General features: G+C 39.3%; 1 protein-coding gene across 2 annotated transcripts in view; it reads right to left on the bottom strand.

Moving 5' to 3' along the window:
* Positions 1–27883, bottom strand: part of AMN1 (antagonist of mitotic exit network 1 homolog) — a 116862-nt gene that overhangs the window by 68424 nt on the left and 20555 nt on the right. Inside the window, exon 3 of one of the 2 annotated variants that reach the window (XM_047741185.1) lies at positions 1915–2103. In XM_047741185.1, coding sequence (XP_047597141.1) covers positions 1915–1952 — 38 coding nt within the window. In that variant the 5' untranslated portion in view covers positions 1953–2103. The remainder of the gene's footprint in view (positions 1–1914; positions 2104–27883) is intronic. The other variant, XM_047741186.1, reaches the window with a different exon arrangement.

Here is a 27883-nt window from a genome sequence, read left to right as displayed (position 1 = left end):
GCATATGCTCTAACTGGTTAAAAAAAAAAAAATCCATGTTAATAAATTAGGAATTATTACTCCCAATTTAAAAGATCTTAAAGATCAAATGTCGGTCTTTCATCAAATAGGTGATACTTATTCCACCAATTTATTTAGTTGGTTAAATCTTGGCTCCTGGGAATCTCTGCTCCCAGGAATTCTTCAATCCTTATCTATTACTTCCCTCATAGTCATCATATTAACCTTGCTAGTTGTAGGAGTGCTGACAACACTGACTCCATCTTTGGCCCACCATTTTGTTTATGCTCATGCAATGATCTCCCACGGGGCTACATGTTCCAGGCCTCTTGGACGTTAATGTATGCCCTGACCAAAATACTACCCTCAAGTGGCACACAGAAGGCACACTTTAGATAAGGCGGAGAGATGACTGGTGCACAAAAGGCACCACTTTAGATAACCCGGTTTGACCGCACCATAAGCCCCTTGCTCTATAAAAGCTGTAGCTTAAGGTTTGGACTGGGTGGAGAATAGCTGCATAGCACCTGGACCCAATGGCTCCCTTGTCAGTAGGTCATGTTGAATAAAAGTCTGTGTAAACAGTCTGGAGAGGCTTGTTTCATTTTTTGCCTTCCAAGTACCTGCTAGGTCTAGAGGTTACTTTACAGTAACTCCCCCACCTTCTCACACTAGTGCACTGTCTCCTTTCAAGAGTTTTAACTGCCTTTCAGCAGCCACTCACACACCAAATGATATCCATCACAATTACACAACTCAAAGAACTCAATAATCCCACTGCCCATGCCTAAAATGACTATGCAACTGTTTATAATGGCAACTACATGACCATACAACCCAATGACTACATCAACAGTGGTAGCGAGAGTAATAGTATATAGGCTCACACTTTCAGCTAGCTGAGGGAACAACCAAAAGGGGGTAATTTTTTAGATAAAACAAAATGGAGACCACCCTTGAAAATCCCCCAAGCAGATCAAACCAGTTAGATCACATAAGTGAAACATAATCTGGTTTATTTCATGAACATAAGTGAAACTTAACAAGTTATTTCTTGTAAATCCCTCTGATAATCATTTAAAAAAAAAACAAACTTAAATCATCTCCCTAAAATAATGTAAGATAATCACGTTTAACCAATCCCTCGCAGTTCTTTAAATTATGGTACCAATCGTTGTAATAACCAATCACTGTAAAGGTTAAACAAGTCTAGTCATTCCCCGTTTATAGCTCATTTTGCAAAGACATGCCTCTGAGATTCTCGTTTCTCCCTCACTAAAATATTTATTACCAAGTAAAGCTCCTTGACATTTGACACCAGGCATCCTTCTAAGGACTTTACATATGTAAAATTTATTCCTCACTACAACTCCAAGAGACAGGTACCGGTGTTACACTAATTTGATAGGTCAAGAACTCAGGCACGGAGGTTACATTCCTCTCCATCGTCACACAGCTGGTGAATGGGACTGGAAGCTAAACCCTGTAATCGCAATCAAGCAAACGAGGATCCGTGCTCCGTCGAAGAATCAGTACCTATCCCGGTTACAGGAACGGTGGAACTTTGCTGAAGGCTTCTGAGAGCCACATCTAGTATTTTGTTTTGATCTACTAAGGCTTTCAGCTCCCGTCAGAAACAGGCCACGGCCAGGAATTGCCTGGGCATCGAGTTGTCAAGGGTGACTGAGAGTTCGGACACCAATCTGGGGGCGCCCAGGGCGGACAGAGGGGCAAACCTGCCTAGCAGCCCACTTGGCACAACTGTCGTTGTTGAGGAGACAAGAAATCAGGAACTCAGAAACACCAGCAGGACCTTTTCAGAGATCCAGAGGTGGGGAGGGGGCGGGGAGGGAGAGCAAGCACAGGGCTCCGCTGGGGCGGGGCGAAGGGGAGGCGGGGACCGGGTGGACTCACAGATCCAGAAGCTGACTGACCCGCCGCGAGCTAGGCATCGCGGCCGCCCAGGAGAGCCTCTTCCGTGGTCCCAGGGCCGCCCAAACGTAGCCAGAGACCGTCCGTCAACTCCTGCCCCCCGCGCGACGCGTAGGCCCTCGTGACGTCACACGGCTTCTTCCGGTGACCGGGACGCAGCCACGCTCCGGACTACAGAGGGAAAGAAGAGAAGGGAGGTGATAAAATGTAGAGTAGCCCTAAACTCGGTGAGGCACGACGGGAGTTGTAGTTTTTCCACCTCGCGGGCTCTGTTTACAGGCGGTTTCCCTGGAGTTCAAGCCCCGCGCGCAGCCTAACCCGGCACACCTCCAGCGGCGCTCTGCATAGAAGCCGCTGCTTTTCCTGTAGGGTTGTATTTGATGCTGGTCCATGCATTTGGCGTCTCCACATACTGGAGACTCCCTTGGAAGTGGACTCCATTAACGTGAAACGGAGCGTTTTAGAGCAACCAGGAGTGACCGCTGTTCACCGAGCATTTTCTCTGAAGCACGTACCTCAGTACGTGCTCTCAATTAACTACGTTCATTTAATCCTGTGAAGTCGGGATTATTTAGCCTTATTTTATAGATGAGGACACTACATGCCAGCAAAAAAGCTCAGTAAGAATTTCATCCTGGGGGAGGGGCATCTGTTCAAATCAGGATTCTAAAGAAGGGGCACCATTTCCCAGGTGGAACTATTTCATTTTGGTTATGCCGCAGAGTACTGGCTATTTTTTGAGTTTTTCATTCTTCCTTGTGGATTAATTTGTTGTTTATGTGTTTCTCTTCCTTTTGTGAGCTGCTGAAAGTTGGAACCCAGTTTTGTTCATCTTCTCAGGATGCTGCTCACTCAGGCAATACACATAAATCAAGCCTGAAGGAGAGTGGAGATAGAGCTGGTGCTGAGGATTCAGTGGTGAACACATGCACCAGACCAGTAGTAGGACAATTAGAATAACTGTTAAATGTTTAGATGAGGGGGCATCTGGGTGGCTCAGTGGTTAAGCCTCTGCCTTCAGCTCAGGTCATGATCTCAGGGTCCTGGGATCGAGTCCCACATCGGGCTCTCTGCTCTGCAGGGAGCCTGCTTCCTCCTCTCTCTCTCTCTGCTTGCCTGTCTGCCCACTTGTGATCTCTCTCTGTCAGATAAATAAAATCTTAAAAAAAAAAAAAATGTTTAGATGAAGTTAATTCTATGCCAGCACCCAGGGAGGAGTAGGGGAAGCAGTTCACAGAAAGAACTGCGGGCACTTAGGGACTGCAGACAGTTCAGGGAGGTGGCTGCAATGGGGGATGGTGAGAGATGAATGTAGAGCAGGAATTGGCAAACTTTTTCTATAAAGGGCCAGACAGTAAAGATTGTAGAGTTTTTTGGGTCATACTGCCTTGGTCACAGCTACTCAACTTGTAGCTCAAAAGAAGCCATAGGCAGTACGAATGAGTGGAGCTGTGTTCTAATAAAGTTTTCTTAGGGACACTGAAGTTTGAATTTCAGGTAGTTTTCACTATCATGAAATTTTATTTATATTTTGGTTTTTCAACCATTTAAAACTGAAAGCTTTACGTAGCAAAGTACAAAAACGAGCAGTGGGCTGGATTTGGCTGGCTGGTGGTATGCTCTCTTCTGACCAGAAAGCCAAAATGGGGCCTGATGAGCTACATTATGTTGAACAATTTAGGTTTAGTCTGGAGGACTTTGGGTGGAGTTATAGGTAGTTTTTAAGCAGGGACAGGGCATGCATAGGACAATGAGTTTTAGAAAGAACTCTGGCTGTGAAGTGTTAAAAGAACTCTAGAGGTCGCAGGTAGAGACTAGATAGGAGTACTTTGATGATAGCCTGAGCTGAAGTAGTAGCACTGGAATGGACAGATTCAAGAGGTAATGGAAGTTGAACTGATGGGATTTAGAGATTGGTGGGGATGAGGGAAAGTGAAGAGTTGAGACGAATTTTTAGGCTTTGGATTCTGAGAATTGGGTGGCATATGGTGATGCCATTTAAGCTGAGAGGATCACAGGAGTTTTTTGAAGAGAGGAGGAGAATATTTAAATGTTGGACATGTGGCTTTTGAAGTATCTATGGACAATAGAGGCATGGAGCTATAAGTCTGCAAATTGTGCTAGTTTGCTTTTAAAGAAGAGATTGAATAGCAGTGAAAATACTTGCATTTACTTATTAATACAGTAATTTTTTTTTTTCTTGAAGAATCCTCTGCTGTTCTGAGAGCCATATGGAATATCAGGGGAAAGCTTGACAGAGCAGATGAGGGTAGGACTGTTGGATCCATTATCAAAGGAACAAGACTGAGACAAAGTGAAAGTTATGCAAAGCCTTATTCTATACCAAGCATTAGAAGTTAGACTGACCAGCCAGGGGGAACGAGGCTGAGACAAAGTGAAAGTTATGTAAAGCTTTATTCTATGCCAATCATTAAAAGTCAGACTGACCGGCCAGGGCCGCCTCCGAAGAGAGCAACTACCCCTTGGTCTTACAGGCTAGTTTTATAGGGCACAACCGCAGACATCTACATATGTGGCTTTGGCTGATTGGATGTCTCCTACCTGTGTGTTTTAGTAACGGTTACCTGGAACCGATACTAGTAACTGCTGAGGCGTTTATTAAACAACAAAATGGCCTTGTTTTAGGTATGTGTTTTATTTTAATTTTTTTAAAGATTTTTATTTATTTATTTGACAGACAGAGATCACAAGTAGGCAGAGAGGCAGGCAGAGAGAGAGGAAGGGAAGCAGGCTCCCTGCTGAGCAGAGAGCCTGACATGGGGCTCGGTCCCAGGACCCTGAGATCATGACCTGAGCCGAAGGCAGAGGCTTAACCCACTGAGCCACCCAGGCGCCCTAGGTATGTGTTTTAGCAACGGTTACCTGGAACTGGTATCAGTAACAGCTGAGGCATTTATTAAACAACAAAACAGCTACCTAGGCAGCACGGAGTCACTATGGCTAAGTAGGCCCAGGCAGGTCCTAGGGGTTTAACAGGTTTTAACGTTAAATTGGTCCTAACAGGACTTCATGGTCCTTCCTACCTGTTGAGTCTGCACAACTGTCCATCTGGGTCTTCCCACTGATTACTTGCTTCTTCAAGACTAGGAAAATACAGGCCGTTGCCCATTATTATGAGATGTTCAGGGTGCCATAATTCTTCTCATTAGTCAAAGGAAGTCATCACAGCTGGGTTTTTTTTTTCTTTTAAGAAAATAATTATATAATGAGGTAAGATGACAAAGTCCTAGTTATTTCTAGCCAATTATCTTATTTTTTTAATTTTTGTGTATTTTTTAAGATTTTATTCATTTATTTGACAGAGTGAGAGCACAAGCAGGCAGAGTGAGAGGGAGAAACAGGCTCTCTGCTTAGCAGAGAGCCTGACATGGGGCTCAATCCCAGGGTTCTGGGATCACGACATAAGCTGAAGACAGCCCCTTAACTGACTGAGGGGCACCCAGGTGCCCCTTTAGCCAATTATTTTAAAGGTCAAAGATGCATACATGGTATCACAATTCTTAGAACTTTTCTTTTTTCTTCAAAGGTTTATTTATTTATTTTAGAGAGTGAATGGATCAGATGTACCTTGAGTGAGAACAACAAGTCCTTGGAGAGATAGCTGAGAATAGCAATTGACGGGAGATGGACACTGAGAAGGAACAGCCAAAGAGGTAGAGAAAAAAATAGTGGGGTGCTACAGAAGATAAACATGACCCAAATTGTCACATGCTGAAGAGAAATCAAGTGAGATAACACTTAAAGGTGGTTTAGCCAGAAGAAGGTCATCAACGCTCTTTGAGGTGGTGATGGAGGATGTAGTCTGATTCTAATGGGAGGAATGAATGGTAAGTAAGGAAATGAACACACAAGTAGCCCAACTCTCATTTACCATATGTACTTATTCACATGACTTGATGCTTCTATTAAGACTCATGCTGAGAAAAGGAGATTGTAAAAGGGTATAGCTCTACTTTATAGAAGGTAAAGTGGAATAACTCAGAACTGTTATTTATGGACCTTCTAGGTGTAAAACATATGTTTACATGATCTCATGTAGTCATCAATCAAGTCTGAGCTATGCTATTTTATAGATGACAGTGAGTGAGTAAGACCTAAGTAAGTAGGTCTGTCAGACTCCAAAGACAATGCTGTTTCTACTTTATTTGAATGCTCAGGAGAGAGGTTTATGGTACATCTAAGATCATCAGTATAACTCACAAAGCCCCTTTTCAGAAAGTTACTAGGTTTTTCAAGATGGTAAAGCAGAACATTAAACCAAGGGAGGAACCTGTACAACTGCACCAGTGGTCCACCCATGAAGCTGGCCTTAGTATATGCAGGAATTCCCAAGGAAATCCTATTACTACTACTACTACTACTCTACTGACTATTCAATAACTCTTTGTTAAAATAAGATACAGAGACAAATGTGAACACAGGGAAACTTTTTAAAAAAACAAACTGAAGTACAGTTGACATAGTATATAAGTTTCCAGCGTACAATATGGTGTTTCAACAGTTATATTCATTATGAAATGCTCACCATGATGAAGTTAAGTTACCATCAGTCACCATACTGACTCATTATAATATTATCGACTATATTCCCTATACAGTACTTTTCATCCCTGTGGCTTATTTCTTTTACAACTGCAGGTTTATACCTCTTTATCCCCTTTACCTGTTTGCCTCAGAAAACATTTTCACTAGCAGTTCAGAAGTAGTGGCTCATCCCATGGAAGAGGAGGAATTTATAGCTCTGATGATATGGCAGATATTTATAGCTCAGATATGGCAGCTGACCATTTAGATTGGATAAGAATAAGATGTTCCTGTCTTTTAGTAAGGAAAACAGGATGTTCTTATTTTTGTGGCTTATCTCATGAAGCAAAGCTTTCAGGATTTCCTGTTAGTCAATGCTTTTAGGAGGTTCCTGTTATTCATGGTTTATCTTGGAATGCAAGGTTATTGAAGTCTTTTCTGGTGCATGGTAAGTGATTTGTGGACAGCACTAGGCTAAGAGCAAGATGTCATGTTCCCATTCTCCCCTTTTTGCTTGCTGTGCCCACTTTATTGTAGTTTTCTTTAGCTCAGAACTTCCTCCATTTTCTGTCCTCGCTACCATATAAAAAAAACTTATGGTTTGTTTTTCTGGGCAGGTTATATAGGAATAATAAGCCCCATTAGTTACCTTAAATCATGCTATTTATTCCTAGTGTGTTTGTGTACATGTAGAAAAATACATAATAAGTGTCTACAGATATGCGCATATACATACACACACAGTTGACCCTTGAACAACATGGGTTTGAGCTGTGCAGGTCTACTTATATGGAATTTCTTTTTGTACAGTACTGCAAATGTATTTTCTCTTATGATTTTCTTCTCTCTAGCTTACTTTATTGTAGGAGAATAGTATGAAATATATATATAACATACAAAATATGTGTTGACTTTATGTTTTGGTAAGTCTTCCTTAATAGTAGACTATGAATAATTAAGTTTTGGAGGAGTCAAAAGTTGTATGTGGATTTTCGACTGTGTAGGGAGGTCGGGGCCCCTAGGTCAACTGTGTGTGTATGTGTGTGTATGTATGTATGTAATGAATATTGGGTCATTTGTTAAGAATGTATGTGTATACCATCAGAAAGGATGAATACCCAACTTTTGTACCAACATGGACAGGACTGGAGGAAATAATGCTGAGTGAGTTAAGTCAAGTAGAGAAAGTCAATTATCGTATGGTTTCACTTATTGCGGAACATAAGGAACAGCATGGAGGACATTAGGAGAAGGAAGGGAAAAATGAAGGGGGGGAAATCAGGGGGAGATGAGCCATGAGAGATTATGGACTCCGGGAAACAAACTGAAGGTTTAAAAGGGAGGGGTGTGCGGGATAGGTGGAAGCCCAGTGATGGGTACCAAGGAGGGCATGGATTTCATGGAGCCCTGGGTGTTACATGTAAACAATGAATCATGGAACACTACATCAAAAACTAATGTTGTACTGTATGGTGACTAACATAACATAATATAAAAAAAAAGAATGCGTGTACATACAAGTAGATAGCAATAAATTGTTCAAATCATCTTTACATGTCATATCTCAAAATGTAAGAACAGGCTATGAGTTAGGTTCTTCACTTTTAAACTATACTGCTTAAATATAAGCATACTACTTAAATCTAAATATAGATTCAAATAGTAATTGCTCTTCTTCTTTTTAAGATTTATTTATTTATTTGAGAGAGAGGGAGAGAGAGCAAGAGTACACATGATTAAACAGGGGGCTGGAAGCAGAGGGTGAGAGAGAGAGAATCCCAAGCAGACTCTCTGCTGAACATGGAGCCTAACACCAGCCTTGATCCCAGGACCCCAAGATCATGACCTGAGCCAAAATCAAGAGTCAGAAGCTTAACCAACTGAGCCACCCAGGTGCCCCAGGAATGGCTCATCTAATGTTAATTTTCAGCTCAGTATAACCTATACATTATCATTTACTACTAACCCCAAATCATTTCAGTTGGGTATTGTTAGTATCTAGACTAGGTGCAAGATGGAACCACTTATGCTAATCCCACATCAGCAAACTGGAATTTTAAGTTCTATGCTTACCCTTCCCAGAAAAAGTGGGCCTTGGCCAACCAATCAGTGCTTGCCTGACCAGCACAAGTTATCTGACCTGGCTCTAAGTCTCTCCTTTCCTCCATATAAGCGAAGTAATCCTTTAACCAATCAGCAAATGCCAAGTATAACTTCCTTGTTCCCTCTCACTTTAGTCTGTAAACATTTCTTGTCCTGAACAACTTTGTAGAGCTCTTTTCTATCTGCTAGATGAGATGTTGCCCCATTTAGGAATTGCTGAATAAAACCTCCTAGATCGGTAAATTGTGGAAAATTTTCTGTAACATTTATTGAGGGGTTAGAATAATGCCTTGCACACAGTGAGTATTTTACAAGTTCTAACTCATTTCACCCTCAAAGAAACCCTCATGTAGATATTTGTACTGTTATCATACTCATTTTCCAGACACGGAAACTGAGGCCCAAAGAGATTAAGAAACATGCCCAATTTCATGTGCTAGTCAGTGGTAGAGCTGGGATTTGAAGCCAAACAATTAGGCTGCAGAGCTGGGTTCTTAAATAATCCTATATTGTTGCCCCTACCACCTTTAAAATAAAAACTCTTGATAGTTCTTGACAGCTTTCAGAGATTTAAAACTAATGGATATCTTAGCTATAATTTATTTCAACAACTTAATTTTGCAGTCCAGGCCACTGTGTTTCAGAAAAGTTGACTGATTTCTCAATTTCTGAACAAAGGTGGGACTAGAATATATTTGCCAATCCCATGTCCAATACATTTTCTAAACCTGATCTTTAGGTTATAAATCTGAAGGGGGCTGAAAACAAGCAGAATAAAGAGAAGCCAAATGAGTGATTACTTTTTTATCCTACCATGTATGGGTTATTTCCAAGTGGGAATGTCCTTAATTCATGCCAATGTGAAAATGTTCTTTTTATTTAATTTCTTTTTATATTTCATATCCTGTCTTACTCCAAATTGGAAACAACAGTGCCCATGCTTATGAATTCTTGTGCATTGTTAAAATTTTCCATTGACTTAGCCCTTGATTTAATTTGAGGCATAAAATATATGACTCAGGATCCTTGCAGGAAACAGCTGGGCAAGTTCAAACAGGTCAGGCAAGGAAGTATTAATAAAGAAACTGTTCATAAAGGTATGACCGGAATTAAGGGAAAGCAGAGTTAAGGGTGGTTTAATACCCTTACACTAGCAATAGCAGAAAGCCCTTACCTCTCCTAGTCCTGAAAGTCGGGGAGGGAATGTTACCAAAACCAGGAGAGAGTGGCCATAGGTGAGGTCACCTAGAAGGACCTATGGCTTTTGGGTCAGTAAAAGGACATTGTCCACCTGTGACAACCCAGCTGGGAGGGATCCTGAAAGAATAAATATTCTAACCCTATTCTCCATCCCCCCTTTTGATCTCCTGGTGCTTCTGCTTATAGTTTCAACCCACCCAGAATTTAGAAGTCAAGAAATCCCAGTTTGTGCAGTCTATAAAAGTCAGTCTCTTAAATCCCAAAGTTGGGAAAGTTAGAGTGGAAAATAACCAGTTTATAAGTCATTGGTTTTTAGATAAAATAATTAAATATCATGAACATTTTGAGAAATTAATGAGTAATAAGTCAGTCTGAGCCAAAATAATAATTATTATAGTTTTATAACTGAAAAGGATGGCAACTGTGGTCTTTATTGATTCTGAGAGCCTGGGCAATGACAGCGTAAGCCCTGTATTTTTCTAGTTAACTTCATTGGTTATTTTTATTTTTATAAAGTTATGCAATTCCTAACTCACATTTATTGGTCATTTGCAGTGGAATCAAATGCCTGGCATTTCCATTGGATAGACTTTAAAAATCCATTAGCAACAGTTATTCAACTAAGTATTTAATGCCTATTACATGCCAGGCAGGATAAATCAGTAAACAAACATGTCCTCTTGGAGTTTATATTTTAGTGTGAGAGCAAGAAAACAAGTATGCAAACAAAAAAATACGTGGAGGTAAGAACTATAAAAAACAAGATAGGATGGGGTACCAAAGGGTACTAGAGAGAAAGGAAGAAGGAGAGGGAGAGACAGAAATAGAGGGATTCATTTTGCCTTGGTGGTCAAGGAAGGTATCTTTTTTTTTTTAAGGTTTTATTTATTTATTTGAGAGAGAACAAGAACATGAGTGGTGGGGGAGGGGCAGAGGGACAGAGAGAGAGAGGAAGAAGCAGACTCCTCACTAAGCAGGGAGCCTGATGCGGGACTTGATCGCAGGATCCTGGGATAATGACCCGAGTCAAAGTCGGATGCTTAACCAACTAAGCCACACAGGTGCCCCAAGGAAGGTATCTTTAAGGCTATCTTTACATTTTTGTTGAGATCTGTTAAAAGATAAACTAAGGGATATTGAAATTTTTAAGTTTATTTGAGCAAAAATTGATTGGAATTAGGCGCTGTCAAACCAAATGTAGTTATGAGTGCTGAGCCAATAGAATTCAGGGGAAAGACTTCTGGGGACAAAGTGCAGAAAAAGAGAAAGGAAATTGTTTGGTTGGCTATATATTAAAGTCTAGTTGGCTTTTTGTGATTGGTTATCCTTAGTGTTTTGATATTGGAACCTTCAGGCATTTCCAGGCTTAGACTCTGGTTTGTACATGTTGGCTACTATGGCATTAGAGCCACCTCAATCCAATGGCCTCCTTGTTTAATTAACTTAACAGACCTGAAGGATTAAAGGAGCTAACCATGCAGAGCTCTGGAGATGGAAGAGAAAGGTTCTGAAGCAAAAAATGTGCCTAATAAAGTTGAAAGGACATAAGGAGCAGGTGGAAGGAGCCCCCAGGGAAGGAGAACTATGGTGGTAGTAAGCAGCACGTGCATCCATAGGGCCTTTATGCCTGGGACTCTGAAGGTTGTAATCCTGGGTTGCTGTCATGGTGGTGATAATCTCAGAACCATGGAGCCTGCATGTGGCTAAGAGCTTGGGCTCTAACCTCAGAGTCTGAACCCTTATTTTTGCCTAAGGTGAGTGTAGTATTGTGACTTGTAATAATAAAAAATATGTATATTTATATATTTGATATATATGTATAATAAATTACATATGTTTACATGTATTTTATATGTATAAAATAATATGGTTGATTTATAATTATTTATACACACACACACATATGTATACATATATGTTTTGGTTTCCATCTTGTTTCTGGTATTGAGCTCTTAAAACTCTTGGAATTTTCCTAAGAGCAATAGGAACATCTTTTGTTATAGTATTTGGTCTTTTGTCCTTGGTTCCTGAAATAGCTCCAGAGCCTTAAAGGTGAAAGGAATATGTCATATTATTCATAACATGCCCCTTTCAATGACACCTGAATTTATGTTAATGCATTAACTTTTGGAAAGCCCCTAAAGAGAGGCTGGTTGCCAGGGGAACTAACCTGATTAGAAGATTGAAACTTCCAGCGTCCCCCTCCATCTCTGGGGAGTGGAAGAGGGGTTGGAGGTTAAATCAATCACCAATAGCTAACAATTTAGTCAACCGTGCCTGCTTGTGAAACCTCCATAAAAACTCAAAAGAATAGATTTGGAGAGCTTCTGGATTGGTGAACACATGGAGATTTGGGGAGGGTGGTGCACCGAGAGAGAACATGTAAGCTCCATGCTCCTTCTCCCAAAACTTAATGCTCGGTGTTTCTTACATCTGGCTGTTCTGAGTTATATTCTTTTATGATAAATTGGTAATCTAGTAAGTAAAAATTTTTCCTGAGTTCTGTGAGCTGTTCTACCAAAGTAATTGTACCCAAGAAGGGGTTCATTGGAATTTCCATTTTATAGGCAGTAAGTCAGAAGCATAGGTGACAGCCTGGACTTGTGGTTAGCATCAGATATGAGTGTGGGAGGGGATTTGTGAGCCTTGAACCTGTGGGATCTGGTGTTGTCTCCAGGTAGATAGTGTCAGCATATAGTTAAATTGTAAGACACCCAGCTGTGCTGCAGAATTGCCTGATGTGTGGATAACTCGGACATCTAATGTCAGAAATGAAGTCCTGTGCAAATGGTTCCCAACTTATAATGGCCCAATTTATGATTTTTCAACTTTATGGTGGTGTGAAAGCAATATGCATTCCATAGAAACTGTACTTCAAGTTTTGAATTTTGTTCTTTTCCTAGGCTAGTGGTATGTAGCACCATTCACTTTTGTGATACTGGGCAATGACAACGGGCCTCAGCTCCCAGTCAGCCACGATTAACAAAAGTAAACAACCAATACGCTTATAACCATTCTGTTTTTCACTTTCAGCAGAGTATTCAATAAATTACATAGATATTCAACATTTTATTATAGAATAGGCTTTGTGTTAGATGATTTTGCCCAACTGGAGGCTAACGTAAGTGTTCTAAGCATGTTTAAGGCAGGGTAGGCCAAGCTATGATTGTTAAGTTAGGTATATTAAATGCGTATTTGAATTAGACATTTTCAATTCATACCTTTGGCAGGATGTAACCTCATCATAAGTTGAGGAAGATATATAGTAGTGGAATATTGGGAGTAGAGGAGAAACACATGGAAGTGAGTTTTCCTTGGACTGAGTCACTTAATTCTTTGGTAATTTAATTTCTTCATTTGTAAAATAAGGATAGTAATACAGTATCTTATCCAAAATCCATGAGGACAATGTGTATGAGAATTTCTAAATTTCAGGATTTTAGAATGCTATCATGGTGAGAATACCAGATATCATGAGACACCCCCATGGAGCTCTAGGGCAAATCAAACATTGATATTTCTGCATTGAAAGGTGTTATGGTGGACAGACTCTTAAAGTGGTTCCACAATTTCCACTTCCATGTGTTCACTCCCTTACTTGATCCTGTCCCTTCAAGTGTGGGCAAGATTTGTGCTTGCTTCTAACTGAAAATTTGGTAAAGATAATAAGATTCTGTGATTGTATACACGTATTTATGTGATTATGTCAGATGAGATTATAGTATCCATCTTGCTGGAGTCTCGGTCTTTCTTCCCCCATGCCTCATTCTTGCTGGCTTTGAGGGAGCACATGACCATGATAGGGTATGCCACATAGCAGTGAATATGGATGGGCAGGCTCTAAGAGCTGAGGACAGCCTCTGGCTGACCGGCAGCAAACAAAACAAAACACACACACAAAAACCAAAACCAAACTGAAGCCCTCAGTCCTATCACCTTAAGGAACTGAATTCTGCCCATAACATGAGTGAGCTTGGAAGTGGGTTGTTCCCCATTTGAACCCAGGGGAGACTGCAGCCTTATATCTGTTTAAGACAGATTTTGCCACCAGAAGTGTTTGGGCAGCAAATACAGGAAAATTCTATTGGTTTTCAGTCTTTGGGGCTTCAAAATTAAGATAAGGGATTGTATACTTGTATCATATAATCTTACAGGGTTGTTGGGGGATGGAAAAAAAATATGGGTTAAGGTGTTTGGAACAGGATTTAGCACAAGATTTAGCACATAGGAAGTACTCCATAAATAGTGACTATAATTATGATTAGAATCAGAGCTCCTGCAGCAAGTCATCCTGTCTGCTGCTATTCCTTGCAAGTTATTTCTCAGTTTTCCTATTTCTAAAAATATTTCCTATTTCCTATTTCTATTTCCTATTTCCTATTTCTAAAAAGGTCCTCTCCAAGGACCCCAGAGTTTGGGGAATAACTCCTGTTTACTGAGTCCCTGTTCTGGGGAGGCTTGGCCTGGGTGCTCAGTGAGCTGTAATGTGAATTGGTTCTGAGTGAAAAGGCATATGGTCCACTTTTGGTCTTATTGCTGAAGCGGTGCATGACACTAGGGAAATGGCTTCTTGCCAAGTCTTAAATTCTTGATCTCTCAGATGGGGCTGGCTGATCCCTCCCACCTAAATATGTGAGAGAAGAGGTATGATAAGGGTACTCATTCTAGACTGAAGGGTTATTTTTGTTTTTAATGTCATCTGAGGGGAAGAACATTTGCAAGTATCTGCCTGACCTTTCCTTATATATACAAGGAAATGCTCCCAACCTAATACTAAACCCCATCTCCACCCCTGCACAGAACACAGGGGCTCCTTGTCTTCTGCTTAGTCTTCTGTGCAACTGGAGTGAGGACTGCAGTTTTCCAGCTGCCCAGACCACCATACCCACCTTTGTATCTCCTATTTCTTATGCAGTAATGACCTGTGTCAGTATCCCTCTCTCAATTCTCCGACTAGACTATGGGTTCATGAGAGTGGCCCAGTGCCCTGCATGTACCTCAATAAACATGGGATCAATGAAAACAGGAAGAGGAGTAAAGAGATTACTAGGTAAACAGGAGGGTGAGATGCTTCCAACTAGGACACTTACTGATGATAATCCCAGGTATGGTCAGAGTAGTCAAATTTGGATATATTTTGAAGGTTAAACAATAGACTTGCTGAAGGATTAGAAGTGAGGGAAAGAGAGAAATCAAGGTATTGTTCATTCATTCATATTTAACTAATAATTATTGGCTTTTGACTAGATACTAAGTACCATTAAAGATGCTTTAGGTACAGTAGCAAATGAGAGAAGCTCCCTGATGTTAAAGAGCTTATGTTCTAATTGATGGAGACAAGCAATAAACAAACAAGATATTACACAGAATGTTAAGTGCTAAGAAAATAAAAGAGGGCAATGTGACAGGTTATTGGGTAGGATATATTTGGCTGAAAACCCAACTCAAAATGCCTTTAGCATTAAGATTTTTATCTCATAGGAAAAGTCAGAGTAGGATTGTTCCATGGTTGGTTACTCATTGGCTCAATGACATCCTGACTACAGCTCAGCATCTCTGTGATTCTCAAGATTTCTTCTCATGCTTGTAAGATGACCCTACAGTTCTAAGCAATATATCCTCCAACCAAGGTATAGGCAAGGAAAATCTGTTTTTTCTCACATCTTCTTTTTTTTTTTTTAATTTAAATTCAGTTAGCCAACATATGGCAAATGTAGTGTTCAATAGTTTATCAGTTGTGTATAACACCCAGTGCTCATCACATCACATGACCTCCTTAGCGCCCATCACCCAATTACCCCATCCTCCCACCCACCTCCCCTCCAGCAACTTTCAGTTTGTTTCCCATAGTTAAGAGTCTCTCATGATTTTTTTCCCCTCTCTGATGTCTTCCCATTCAGTTTTCCCTCCCTTCCCTTATGATCCTATACTCTGTTTCTTATATTCCCACATATGCGTCAAACCATATAATTGTCCTTCTCTAGTTGAGTTATTTCACTCAGCACAATCCCCTCCAGTTCCATCAATGTCCATGTAAATGGTAAGTATTCATTCTTTCTGATGGATGACTAATATTTCATTGTGTGTATGTGTGTTCATATATACACACACATACACACACCACATCTTCTTTATCCATTCATCTTTCAAAAGACATCTCTGCTTTTTCCACAGTTTGGCTATTATGGACATTGCTGCTATAAATATTGGGGTGCAGGTGCCCCTTAGGATCAGTACATTTGTATCTTTGGGGCAAATACCCAGTAGTTCAATTGCTGGATCATAGGGTAGCTCCATTTTTAACTTCTTTTTTTTTTTAAGATTTTACTTATTTATTTGAGAGAGTGAGAGCACAAACTGGGAAACAGAGGTAGAGGGAGAAGCAGGCTCTCCACTGAGCAGGAAGCCCAATGCAGAGCTCGATCACAGGACCCTGGGATCGTGATCTGAGTTGAAGGCAGCCGCTTAACTGACTGAGGCACTCAGGTGCCCCTATTTTTAACATCTTGAGGAGCCTCCATACTGTTCCAAAGTGGCTGCACCAGCTTGCATTCCCACTAACAGTGTATGAAGGTTCCCCTTTCTCTGCATCTCTGCCAACAACTGTTGTTTTCTGACTTGTTAATTTTAGCCATTCTGACAATGTGAGATGGTATCTCAATGGTTTTGATATGTATTTCCCTGATGCCAAGTGATGTGGAGCATTTTTTCACGTGTCTGTTAACCATTTGTATGTCTTCTTTGGAGAAATGTATGTTCATGTCTTCTGCCCATTTCTTGACATGATTATCTGTTTTTTGGATGTTGAGTTTGATAAGTTCTTTATAGATCTTGGATACTAGTCCTTTCTCTGATATGTCATTTGCAAATATCTTCTCCCATTTTGTAGGTTGCCTTTCAGTTTTGTTCACTCTTTCCTTTGCTGTGCAGAAGTGTTTTATCTTGATGAGGTCCCAATAGTTCATTTTTGCTTTTGTTTCCCTTGCCTCTGGAGATGTGTCTAGTAAGAAGTTGCTGCAGACGAGGTCTCAGAGGTTGCTACTTATGCTCTTCTCTAGGATTTTGATGGATTCCTATCTCAGATTTAGGTCTTTCATCCCTTTTCAGTTTATCTTTGTGCATGGTTTAAGAAAATGGTCCAGTTTCATTCTTCTACTTGTGGCTGTCCAATTTTCCCAGCACCATTAATTTAAGGGGCAGTCCCTTTTTCCATTGGATACTGTCCTATTTTGTTGAAGATCAGTTGACTATAGAGTTGAGGGTCCATTTCTGGGCTTTCTATTCTGTTCCACTGATCTATGTGTCTGTTTTTGTGCCAGTACCATACTGTCTTGATGATTACTGCTTTGTAATATAGCTTGAAGTCTGGCATTGTGATGCCCCCAGCTTTGGTTTCTTTTCCAACATTCCTTTGTCTATTCAGGGTCTTTTCTTTTTCCATACAAATATTAGGATTACTTGTTCCATATCTGTGAAAAATGCTGATGGTATTTTTATAGAGATTGCATGGAATGCGTAGATTGCTGTGGATAGCATATACATTTTAACAATATTTATTCTTCTAATCCATGAGCATGGAATGTTTTTCCATTTCTTTGTGTCTTCCTCAATTTCTTTCTTAAGTGTTCTGTAGTTTTTAGAGTACAGATCCCTTACCACTTTGGTTAGATTATTCCTTTATCTTATGGTTTTTGATGCAATTATAAATGGGATTGATTTCTTAATTTCTTTTTCTTCTGTCTCATTGTTAGAAATGCAACGGATTTCTGTGCATTGATTTTATATCCTGCCACTTTACTGAATTCCTGTATGAATTCTAGTAATTTTGGGGTAGAGTATTTTGAGTTTTCCACATAAAATATGTCATCTGCAAAGAGTTAGAGTTTGACTTCTTTGCTGATTTTGATTCCTTTGATTTATTTTTGTTGTCTAATTGCTGAGGTTAGGACTTCTACTACTATGTTGAATGACAGTGGTGAGAGTAGGCATGTGTCATGTTCCTGACCTTAGAGGAAATGCTCTTGGTTTTTGCCCATTGAGAATGATGTCCCCTATGGGCTTTTCATACGTGGCTTTTATGATATTGAGGTATGTTCATCAGGGATATTGGTCTGTAATTCTCCTTTTCCATGGGGTCTTTGTCTGGTTTGGGGATCAAGGTAATGCTAACCTCATAGAATGAGTTGAAACAGCTTCAGAAAAATAGGTATTCATTCTTCTTTAAATGTTTGGTAGAATTCCCCTGGGAAGACATCTGCCCCCGGACTCTTCTTTGTTGGGAGATTTCCGATTACCCCTTCAGTTTCCTTGCTAGTTATGGGTCTCTTCAGGTTTTCTTCCTGTTTCAGTTTTGGTAGTTTATAAGTTGCCAGGAATGCATCCATTTCTTCCAGACTGCTTAATCTGTTAGCGTGTAGTTGCTCATAATATGTTCTTAAAACTGTTTGTATTTCCTTGGTGTTGGTTGTTGTCTCTCCTCTTTCATTTATGATCTTATTAATGTGGGTCCTTTCTCTTTTCTTTTTGATAAGTTTGGCTAGGGGTTTATCAATCTTATTAATTCTTTCAAAGAACCAGCTTAGTTTCATTGATCTTCTGGTTTCTATTTCATTGATTTGTGCTCTGGTCTTTATTGTTTCTCTTGTCCTGCTGGGCCTCATTTGCTGTTCTTTCTCTAGCTCCATTAGATGTAAGGTTAGCTTGTGTATTTGTGCCTTTTCTAATTTTTTGAAGAAGGCTTGTATTGGTCTGTTCTTCCCTTTTTGGACTGCCTTTGCTGCATCCCAAAGGTTTTGAACAGCTGTGTTTTCATTTTCATTTGTTTCCATTAATTTTTAAAAATTCTTCTTTAATTTCCTGGTTGACCCATTCATTCTTTAGTAGGATGCTCTTTAACCTCTAAATGTTTGAGTTCCTTCCAAATTTCCTCTTGTGATTGAGTTCAAGTTTCAAACTGTGGTCTGAAAATATGCAGGAAAATTATCCCTATCTTTTGGTATTGGTTGAGACCTGATTTGTGACTTAGAATGTGATCTATTCTGGAGAATGTTCATGTGCACTTGAGAAGAATGTGTGTTCTGTTGCTTTAGGATGGAATGCTCTGAATATATTTGTAAAGTCCATCTGGTCCAGGGTGTCTTCCAAAGCACTTGTTTCTTTGTTGATCCTTTTTTTTTTTTTTAAGATTTTATTTATTTATTTGACAGAGAGAGACATAGCAAGAAAGGGAACATAAGCAGGGAGAGTGGGTGAGGGAGAAGCAGGCTTCCCGCTGAGCAGGGAGCCCAATGTGGGGCTCAATCCCAGGACTCTGGGATCATGACCTGAGCCGAGGTCAGACACTTAAAGACTGAGCCACCCAGGTGCCCCTATTCATCGATCTTCTGCTTAGGTAATCTGTCCATTGCTGTGAGTATGGTATTAAAGTCCCCAAATATTATTGTATTATTATCAATGTATTTCTTTAATTTCGTTGTTAGTTGCCTTATATAATTGGCTGCTCCTCTGTTAGAAGCATAAATGTTTATAATTGTTAGATCTTCTTGTTGGGTAGACCCTTTAGTTATGATATAGTGTCCCTCTACATCCCTTACTACAATCTTCGATTTAAAATCTAATCTTTGTCTGATATGAGGATTGCTATCCCAGCTTTCTTTTGTGGTCCATTAGCATGATAAATGGTACTCCACCCCTTTACTTTCAATCTGGAGGTGTCTTTGGGTCTAAAGTGAGTCTCTTATAGATAGAATATACATGGGTCTTGCTTTCTTACTTTTTAAAAAAAGACTTTCTTTCTTTCTTTCTTTCTTTGACATAGAGAGAGAACATGAGCAGGGGGACTGGCAGGCAGAGGAAGAGGGAGAAGCAGGCTCCCTGCTGAGCAAAGAACCCAATGCATGACATGATCCCAGGACTCTGGGATCATGATCTGAGCTGAAGGCAGACACTTAACTAACTGAACCACCCAGGTGTCCCAGGATCTTGCTTTTTTTTATCCAAACTGACACCCGTGTCTTGATTGGAGCATTTAGCCCATTTACATTCAAAGTAACTGTTGAAAGATATGAATTTAATGCCATTGTATTACCTGTAAAGTCCCTGTTTCTGTAGATTGTCTTTGTTTCTGGTCTCTGTTATTTTGGGGCTCTTTCTTTGCTTACAGGATACGTTAATATTTCTTGCAGGGCTAGTTTAGCAGTCACAAATTCTTTGTGTTTCTGTTTGTATTGGAAGCACTTTATCTCTCCTTCCATTCTGAATGACAGCCTTGCTGGATAAAGTATTCTTGGCTGAATATTTTTCTCATTTAGTACCCTGAATATATCATTCCATCCCTTTCTGCCCTGCCAGGTCTCTGTGGATAGGTCTGCTGCCAGCCTAATGTTTCTTCTTCTGTAGGTTAAGAACCTCTTGTCTCGAGCTGTGCTCAGGATTTTCTCTTTATCTCTAAAATTTGCAAGGTTCACTATTATATTTTGATTTTTTTTTTTTTTAAGAGGGGCCCTCTTTACCTCTTGAATTTGAAACCCTGTTTTCTTCCCCAGATTAGGGAAGCTCTCAACTATGATTTTCTGAAATATACCTTCTGTCCCTCTTTCTTTTCTTCCTCCTCAGGGACCCAAATAATTCTAACATAGTTTACTCTATGTTAAGCCTCTCCTCATGGCCCATTAGTTGTTTCTCTCTCTTTTCTTCAACTCCCTTACTTTCTCACAACTTGTCTTCTGTGTTGCCCTTCTGCCTCATTTACTCTAGCTGTTGGAATACCCAATTTAGACTGCATCTCAGTTAAAGCATTTCTAATTTCAGCCTGATTAGACCTTATTTCTGCACTAAGAGATTCTCTAGTGTCTTTTATGTTTTTTTCAAGCCCAGCTAGTAACTTTATAATCATATCCTGAATTCCAGTTCTGACATTTTACTTATATCTATATCACTTAGATCTGTGGCAGAGTATTACCTCTGGTTATTTCTTTTGTTGTGAATTCCTCCTTCTAGTCATTTTTCCCAGAGAAGAATGGATGAATGAGAGAGCAACATAAAAAATACCAACCATGACCCAAAATACACACTAGACAAATCCAAGGAGATCAGAAACTAAGAAAGAAAAGAAAAAGGAAAAAAAAAAAAAAAAAAGAAGGGGGAAGAATACAATCTAGGTGGACAAAATAAGGTGATCCACTTTGTCCTGGTTGTATTTTGGTCTGTTAGAAGACACTAAATCCCAAAAGTGTAAAGAAAGGAAAACTTACATATATACAAAAAATAAAACTGAATACAGTGAAAGGAAGTAAAAAATGAAAAATTTATCTATAAAATGTAAATGTAAACAATGAAATTTTTAAAAAAGACTTAAAAACAAAGAATTAGTAAAATAAACGAGTTGAAAGGGAAAAAAGAAAGAAAATGAAAATTTTAAGATGAAAGATGAATCATGAGGAAAAAACTTGAATTCTATATACTATTTTCCCCTAGTGCTGGAGTTTTGCAGTCCTATGTGCTCCATAAACTTGGTATTCACTGGGTGTTTCAGCTGGTCTTCTGGGAGAGGGGCCAGTTGTGCTGATTCTCATGAGTCTTTGCCTGGGCAGAGTCACACTACACCTTTCTGGGGGACTGGACTCAGTGTAAGCTGCTACTGGTTGCTCTATATGGTTTTTGTTCCCTGGAGGCGTTCCATGCCTCTTTAGAGGATGAAAATAAAAATGAGAATAAAAATAAAAATAAAAATGGCCATCCCCTGATATCCAGCCCCAAGGCTGAAAGATTGTGATCCCTGTCTTCAGGAAACCCACAGGGATAAGCGGTCTTCACTTTTGTGTGTGCAAAACTCTGTTGCCATTTGCACCCACACCAGTCCTCCTGAGGGAAGGCAGAGGTTCACAGTGCTTCAGTCCTTTGCAGGGCCCCCACATGGAGAGCCATCGCCTGATCATGCATGCTTCCATGCCATGCCTCTGGCAAGAAGATGGAGGGTCACCGCTTTTCTGTCCTTTTCAGGGACAATCATGCCAAGGTTCATGGTTTATGGTGAACAGAGCTGAGAGTCCCCTTCTGGGCTCACTGACCATAACTGGTTTCCCCGCTCCAATACTTGGGAACTCTGTGGGCTCAGGCACCCCCATTCTTTCTGTGACCCCAGGGATTCTGAGACTGCGCTGTCCCACCTATGATTCTGCCTACCCCCCTTTACCACATGAGCACCTTTCAGGCAGAGACATCTCTCATTGGAACAGATTTCTAAAGGTTCCAATTTTGCTCTCCAGGACTATATCACTCTCCATTAGCTGACTTATAGAGGCTCCCTCCCCCTGCCATATATTTTCCAAAATATCCCCTCAGATTCACTTCTCTGCACTTCCTACCTTGCAAAAAGTGGTTGGTTTTCTATTTGTTTAATTCTAGCAATTCATTTCTTATATCTGAGGTCAAATTCATAGGTGTTCAGAATGATTTGATAGTTATCTAACTAAATTCAAGGAACCAGATGAAACAAGGCCCCTTACTCTTCCATCATCTTTCCTCCCTCCAGTTTCACATCTCTCTTTTATTTTTTTAATTTTTTTCACATCTCTCTTTAAAGATCACAGAAATCTTCTCCTAGAAGAACCCTCCACTGTACCCTTAGTATTATAGCACATAACATTAGCAATTTTGCCAAGGGGAACGAGACATCATCTTTGGTCTAGATCAGTCGTGGTTTATCCCTTAGGGTTGGGCATGAGCCTGACCACCCTTGTAGCATGTAGGTACTGGATATCTGAGCAAAGTAATGATGCTGTTAAAGGGATGAGACAGAGAGGGAATAACCATAAACAACAAACACCATCATCCACAGAAAGGCAGGGCATAATTAAAAAGTGTTAAGATGAGCTCCATAGAGATGGTAATGCCTGCCTGAGTCTTGTCAGGAAGTAGTTGTCAGTCATAGGAAGTCTGGGGACTAGCCATCTAGGTGTAAAGAAGAACAAATTAACTGTTTATGAGAAAGAGTACAGGGTTTCTTTTTGGGGTGATGAAATGTTCTAAATTGATTGTGATGATGGTTGCACACCATCTGTGAATATACTAAAATCTATTAAATTATATACTTTGAGGGAGTGAATTACATGGCATATGAATGATATCTCAAAGATGTTATTTTTTTAAAAGAACAGTAAATGCAATGCCCTGAGACTAGACAAACTTGGTATGAATCATGAAAATCATTTGATTCACTGGGTTTGATTCAGTGGAGAATTCTCATAGCCAACTTTAGTTATAGGTCATCCATTCACAAAGGATATGAAACTCAATTTCAGAACTTTTAACAAAAGGTAGAGAAATACCCTGTATTTCAGGTGTGATATTCCCTGTTTGTGTTTCTTTCCCAGGAATGTGGTTTTCCTAGGCTTCAATCCACTCAGCATGTGTGCCCTCCAACAGAACTGTAGCCACTAGTAAGTGGGATCTTGTCTCATCTGAAGGACTGCTTCTCTGACTAATAGGTAGGTGTTGCATCCTCCTTATGTATAATATATAGCCTACTAATTAAGCTGATAATTTTCCATTGGATACAGCTTTAACAATAGATATTACCCAATTTTGTTTCTGTCTTTCTCTTTTGTGGCTAAGATTTGCTATTTTGGGATTGATTTGTTTGTTTGTTTTGGTCTTACCGTAATTACAAGAAAGCATTTTTAAAAAATCATTTGAAAATAATTGAACTATAATTGACATACAATGTTCTGTTAGTTTCAGGTGTAAAACATTCTGATTCAACAATTCTATATATTAAAAGAAAGCATTTTTATCAGAGCTAGTGCCATGCACCTTGCAGCTGGGCCTTTCTAACACTCTGCAGAGGTGCAAATGAGCATTTGTCAAGAATTGGCACTTTTCCAGAGTTGTGCAAGGGAGCAAGCTCAAGTCCATCTCATATACATAATTGAGGAACAAAAGGAAGGCCAGTGTTGTTGGAGTTTAGGGAAAGAGATAGTACAAAGTGGTGGGAAGGGACTAGATCTTATAGGGCCTTGATGATTATGAGAGATTAGATTTTACAGCTAACTGTAATTGGGAGTCACTGGAAGTCTTTAAACAAGGACATCACAAAATGATGCGTATTTTAAACAGATCAGTTTGGAGTCATAAATTTGGAGGAAATATCTGCTACACAAATAACTAAAGAAGACTAGTACCTAGAGTATTAAAAGTACACCTACAGATAAATATGATAAAAGACAAAAAAACACAATTGGAAAATCAGCAAAATACTGGAGTCAGCTGTTCTCCAAAGAGAAAATCTAGATGGTCAATAACGTGTGAAACATGTTCAATCTCATTAATCAACCAGAGAAGTATATGCTAAAACCACAATAAAATACCCATATAAGCCATTTGATTGGTAAAAGTAGGAAAAAAAAACTGATATTACCAAAGAACTTTGACAATAGTAATGCAAACTCATCCTCTTGTGGTCAGTATTAAATTGATATAACCATTTTGGAAAATAGAAAGTATACATCTTTATTTTATTTTATTTATTTGTTTGAGAGAGGAGGTGGGGGGGCAGAGGGGTTGGGGCAGAGAGGGAGGAGAGAGAGAATCTCAGGCAGGCTACACCCTGAGTATGATCCTGATGCAGGGCTCTGTCTCTTGCTTGTGAGATCATGACCTGAGCCAAAACCAAGAATCAGATGCTTAACTGACTGAGCCACCCAGGAGCCCCCATGTTTATTAAGACAGTCCAGTACCTATATTCATACATAACTATATGTCTCTGTGTGTGTGTATGTATGTATGTGTATAGATATATAGATATAGATATAGATATGGATAGATAGATATAAATATAGATATAAAATGTGCAAGAAAAAGTCTTGCACGTTAGTATCAGGAGACTGGTATTAGAATGTTCACTGTAGCACTGGTAATAACTGAAAATATCCCAAAGTCCATAAATAGTATAATCTAATGATACTACTTGTGGTGTATTATACTATGAAATTTTATACAGAGCTTTGGCTATATCCATCAGCATCAGTTCATGAACATAATATTGAGCAATAAGAAGCAAGTCACAAAAGAATATGTATAATGAGATTCCATTTATATAATTACAAATTGATAAAATGAAACTATATTATTTAGGCATGTACACACATGGCAAAATGGAAGTAAGGAAAGAATGATTTTTTAAAAAGGATTTTGTTTATCTCAACAGAAAGGGAGGAGATGTGAATAGGAGGCAACCTTATAAGGTACTGGAAGTGTACTATTTCTATGAAGTACTAAAGTTTTTAATTTGATGAAGCTTAGTTTATTATTTTTTTTCCTTTGTTGCTTGTGCTTTTGGTGTTATACTTAAAAAAAAAAATCCTTCATGGGACACCTGCATGGCTCAGTTGGTTAAGTGTTCTACTCTTGATTTTGGCTCAGGTCATGATCTCACAGTCCTAAGATTGAGTCCCACATCAGGCTCTGCTCAGTGGGGAGTCTGCTCGGGATTTTCTCTCTCTCTGCCCCTTCACTGCTCATGCATGATCTCGCTCTCTCTCAATAAATAAATAAATAAATAAAAATCTTTAAAAAGAAAAAAAAAATCCTTCCCAAATCTGCAGACACAGTATTTACCCCTATGTTTTCTTCAAAGAGTTTCATAGTTTTGGTTCTTACATTTAGATCTTTAGTCCATTCTGAGTTAATTTTTTATATATAGTGTGAGATAGTGGGCATCATTCTTTTGCAGATAATGTTACACTTCTAAACCTATGTGTATATACATTGATACTTACTTCCATATGTGAAATATGTTTCATAGATTTAAAAATACAATTGGAAATAGTTGCTGGGATACCATGTGGAGTACCCTGTCTGTGGAGAACACATGTTATAGTGAAATGATAGACAAATCAGGAACACCAGTTGGAATGTCTTACGGGGTTTTTAAATGAAGTAACAGGATAGATGGTGGTGCCATTAACTGGGACAGCAATGAATACAGAAGGAGCAAGGTTTTGGGAGAGGGAAGCAAAACTATTTGAAGGATATGTTAAAGCTGAGGAGCTTTTCAACATCTAAGTGGAGAAGTCAAAAATACAATCTGATATATGAATCTGGAGTTTAGGATGAAAAGTGGGTCTACAGGTGTACACTTGTGAATCTGTGGCATAAAGGTGTCATAAAACTATGGAACTGGTCAAGATAATACAGGGAGACAGTGTAGACACAGGAGGGAAGAGCGTCAAGGACTCGTGTAGAGCGTTAATAATTAGAAGGTAGGCAGAGGAAGCAGTGGGTCCTTCCAAGGAGACTGAGAAGGAGCAACCAGTGAGGAAGAAGGTGAACAGAAGACTGTGGTTTCAGGGAATCTTAGGGAGGAAAGTGTTTCAAAGAGAAAGGAATTTTGTCAAATACTGCTCAAAAATTATGTATGATTTAGACAGAGAACTAATTGTTAGATTTGGCAAAGTAAAGATGGTCAACAAGTATAAGAGATATTTTGTGGAGGAAGCAGGCAAAAACCTGATTGGCTTTACACAGCACATTGGGGAGTTAAACACTTAGTGACAACCATTCAGTTTGTTGGCTTTCTTCTTTTTTACAGTTTCTTTCAAAAAATACCAGGAGGCATATCATTGACCACCATGACCATACATGTCCTGCTTCCTTATGAAGCAGGACATGTATTCCTTGTTATGTATAGCTATCCAGTATCAGAACTGAATCCATCATACCCTTTCCAGTCCATGTTATGGCTCACAAAATAGTGATTATCTTAGGAAAAAAAAAAAGTTTTCCTGAAGCACTGGATTTTAGTAATGAGCAGAGTAAAGAGTCCCCTAGCACTTCTCCTTATACCACATGTGTGTAAGAACTGATTCATTTTCTGGACATCAGCAATTAGTGGCTTCATGCAACTCTAAATAAAATATTTGCTAGCATGAGCACAGAACATCAATTCCTCTTTCACATTAAATGCCATTAATGTTATGTAATGTCAAATAAGTTGACAATGGAATTTTGCCAGTAGCTTGTTTTGCTTTCTCTAAACGTATCTTCAACAACTTTCCACATCGTTTACAGAACTTTTGACAACAGTGAGAACTACCTCATTTAGTATACAAGGAACACAACTCTGAATAAAATATTGATAGTTTTGGGCTCTTTCTGATTTTAGCAAAAATATTTATTTAATCCTGTATGATGTTGTTTTGTTTTAGTAACGAAAAATTTAATTGGTTTACTGGGGGTTACAGTGTTATGTTAGACCTTGAAATCAAAGTGTCATTAATTTCTTGCCAAAACTTGACAAAGTTTCTTAGAAGATAGCACAGCATGAAAAAAAAAAAAAACTACATTGCTAATTTTCAGATATTCACTGTCACACTTCATATATTTTTTTACTTGTTTCTGTAAAATTATCACATTTGCCTCTTATTTAAAAATGGGGGTCCTGGGGCACCTGGGTGGCTCAGTGGGTTAAAGCCTCTGCCTTCGGCTCAGGTCATGATCCCAGAGTCCTGGGATCGAGCCCCGCATAGAGCTCTCTGCTCAGCAGGGAGCCTGCTTCCTCCTCTCTCTCTCTGCCTGCCTCCCTGCCTACTTGTGGTCTCTGTCTGCCAAATAAATAAATAAAATCTTTAAAAAAAATAAAATAAAAATAAAAATGGGGGTCCTGTTCATTTTTTATACTTATGACATTCTGAATTTTAACATTTATATTACTATTTTCATCATTATATTTTTGCTTTAGTGCTTCTGAAATTCTTAATAACATTTCTTCAAACATTGGAGATATAAGACCACACAATAGTAACAACACAAAAATTAAAGTGTTGGGAAAGTATTTGAAATCAAGATGAACTGTACCTGATAATTGAATATTAGTGGAGACAAATTGCCAAGCACGGGTCTTATAGTTCATGTGATATTTTTAAAACAATGTTATCACAGAGAATGTAGCAGGACTTATTATTTGAAGACAGTAGCATAAAGTTAGCATTTTTCCTTTTGGAGGCTAAATCACCCAGAAGTAAAGAGTAGAAAAAGAAATAGTATGAGACAAATCCTTAAATTACAAAATAAGTGGATGGGAGTGAGAGTATGGGAGGATGTTGAG

This window comes from Lutra lutra, chromosome 8 (genome assembly GCF_902655055.1).
Source record: "Lutra lutra chromosome 8, mLutLut1.2, whole genome shotgun sequence".
Lineage (NCBI taxonomy): Eukaryota > Metazoa > Chordata > Mammalia > Carnivora > Mustelidae > Lutra > Lutra lutra.
The sequence above is the reverse complement of the archived record's forward strand: the minus strand, read 5'-3'. Positions and strand labels throughout refer to the sequence as shown.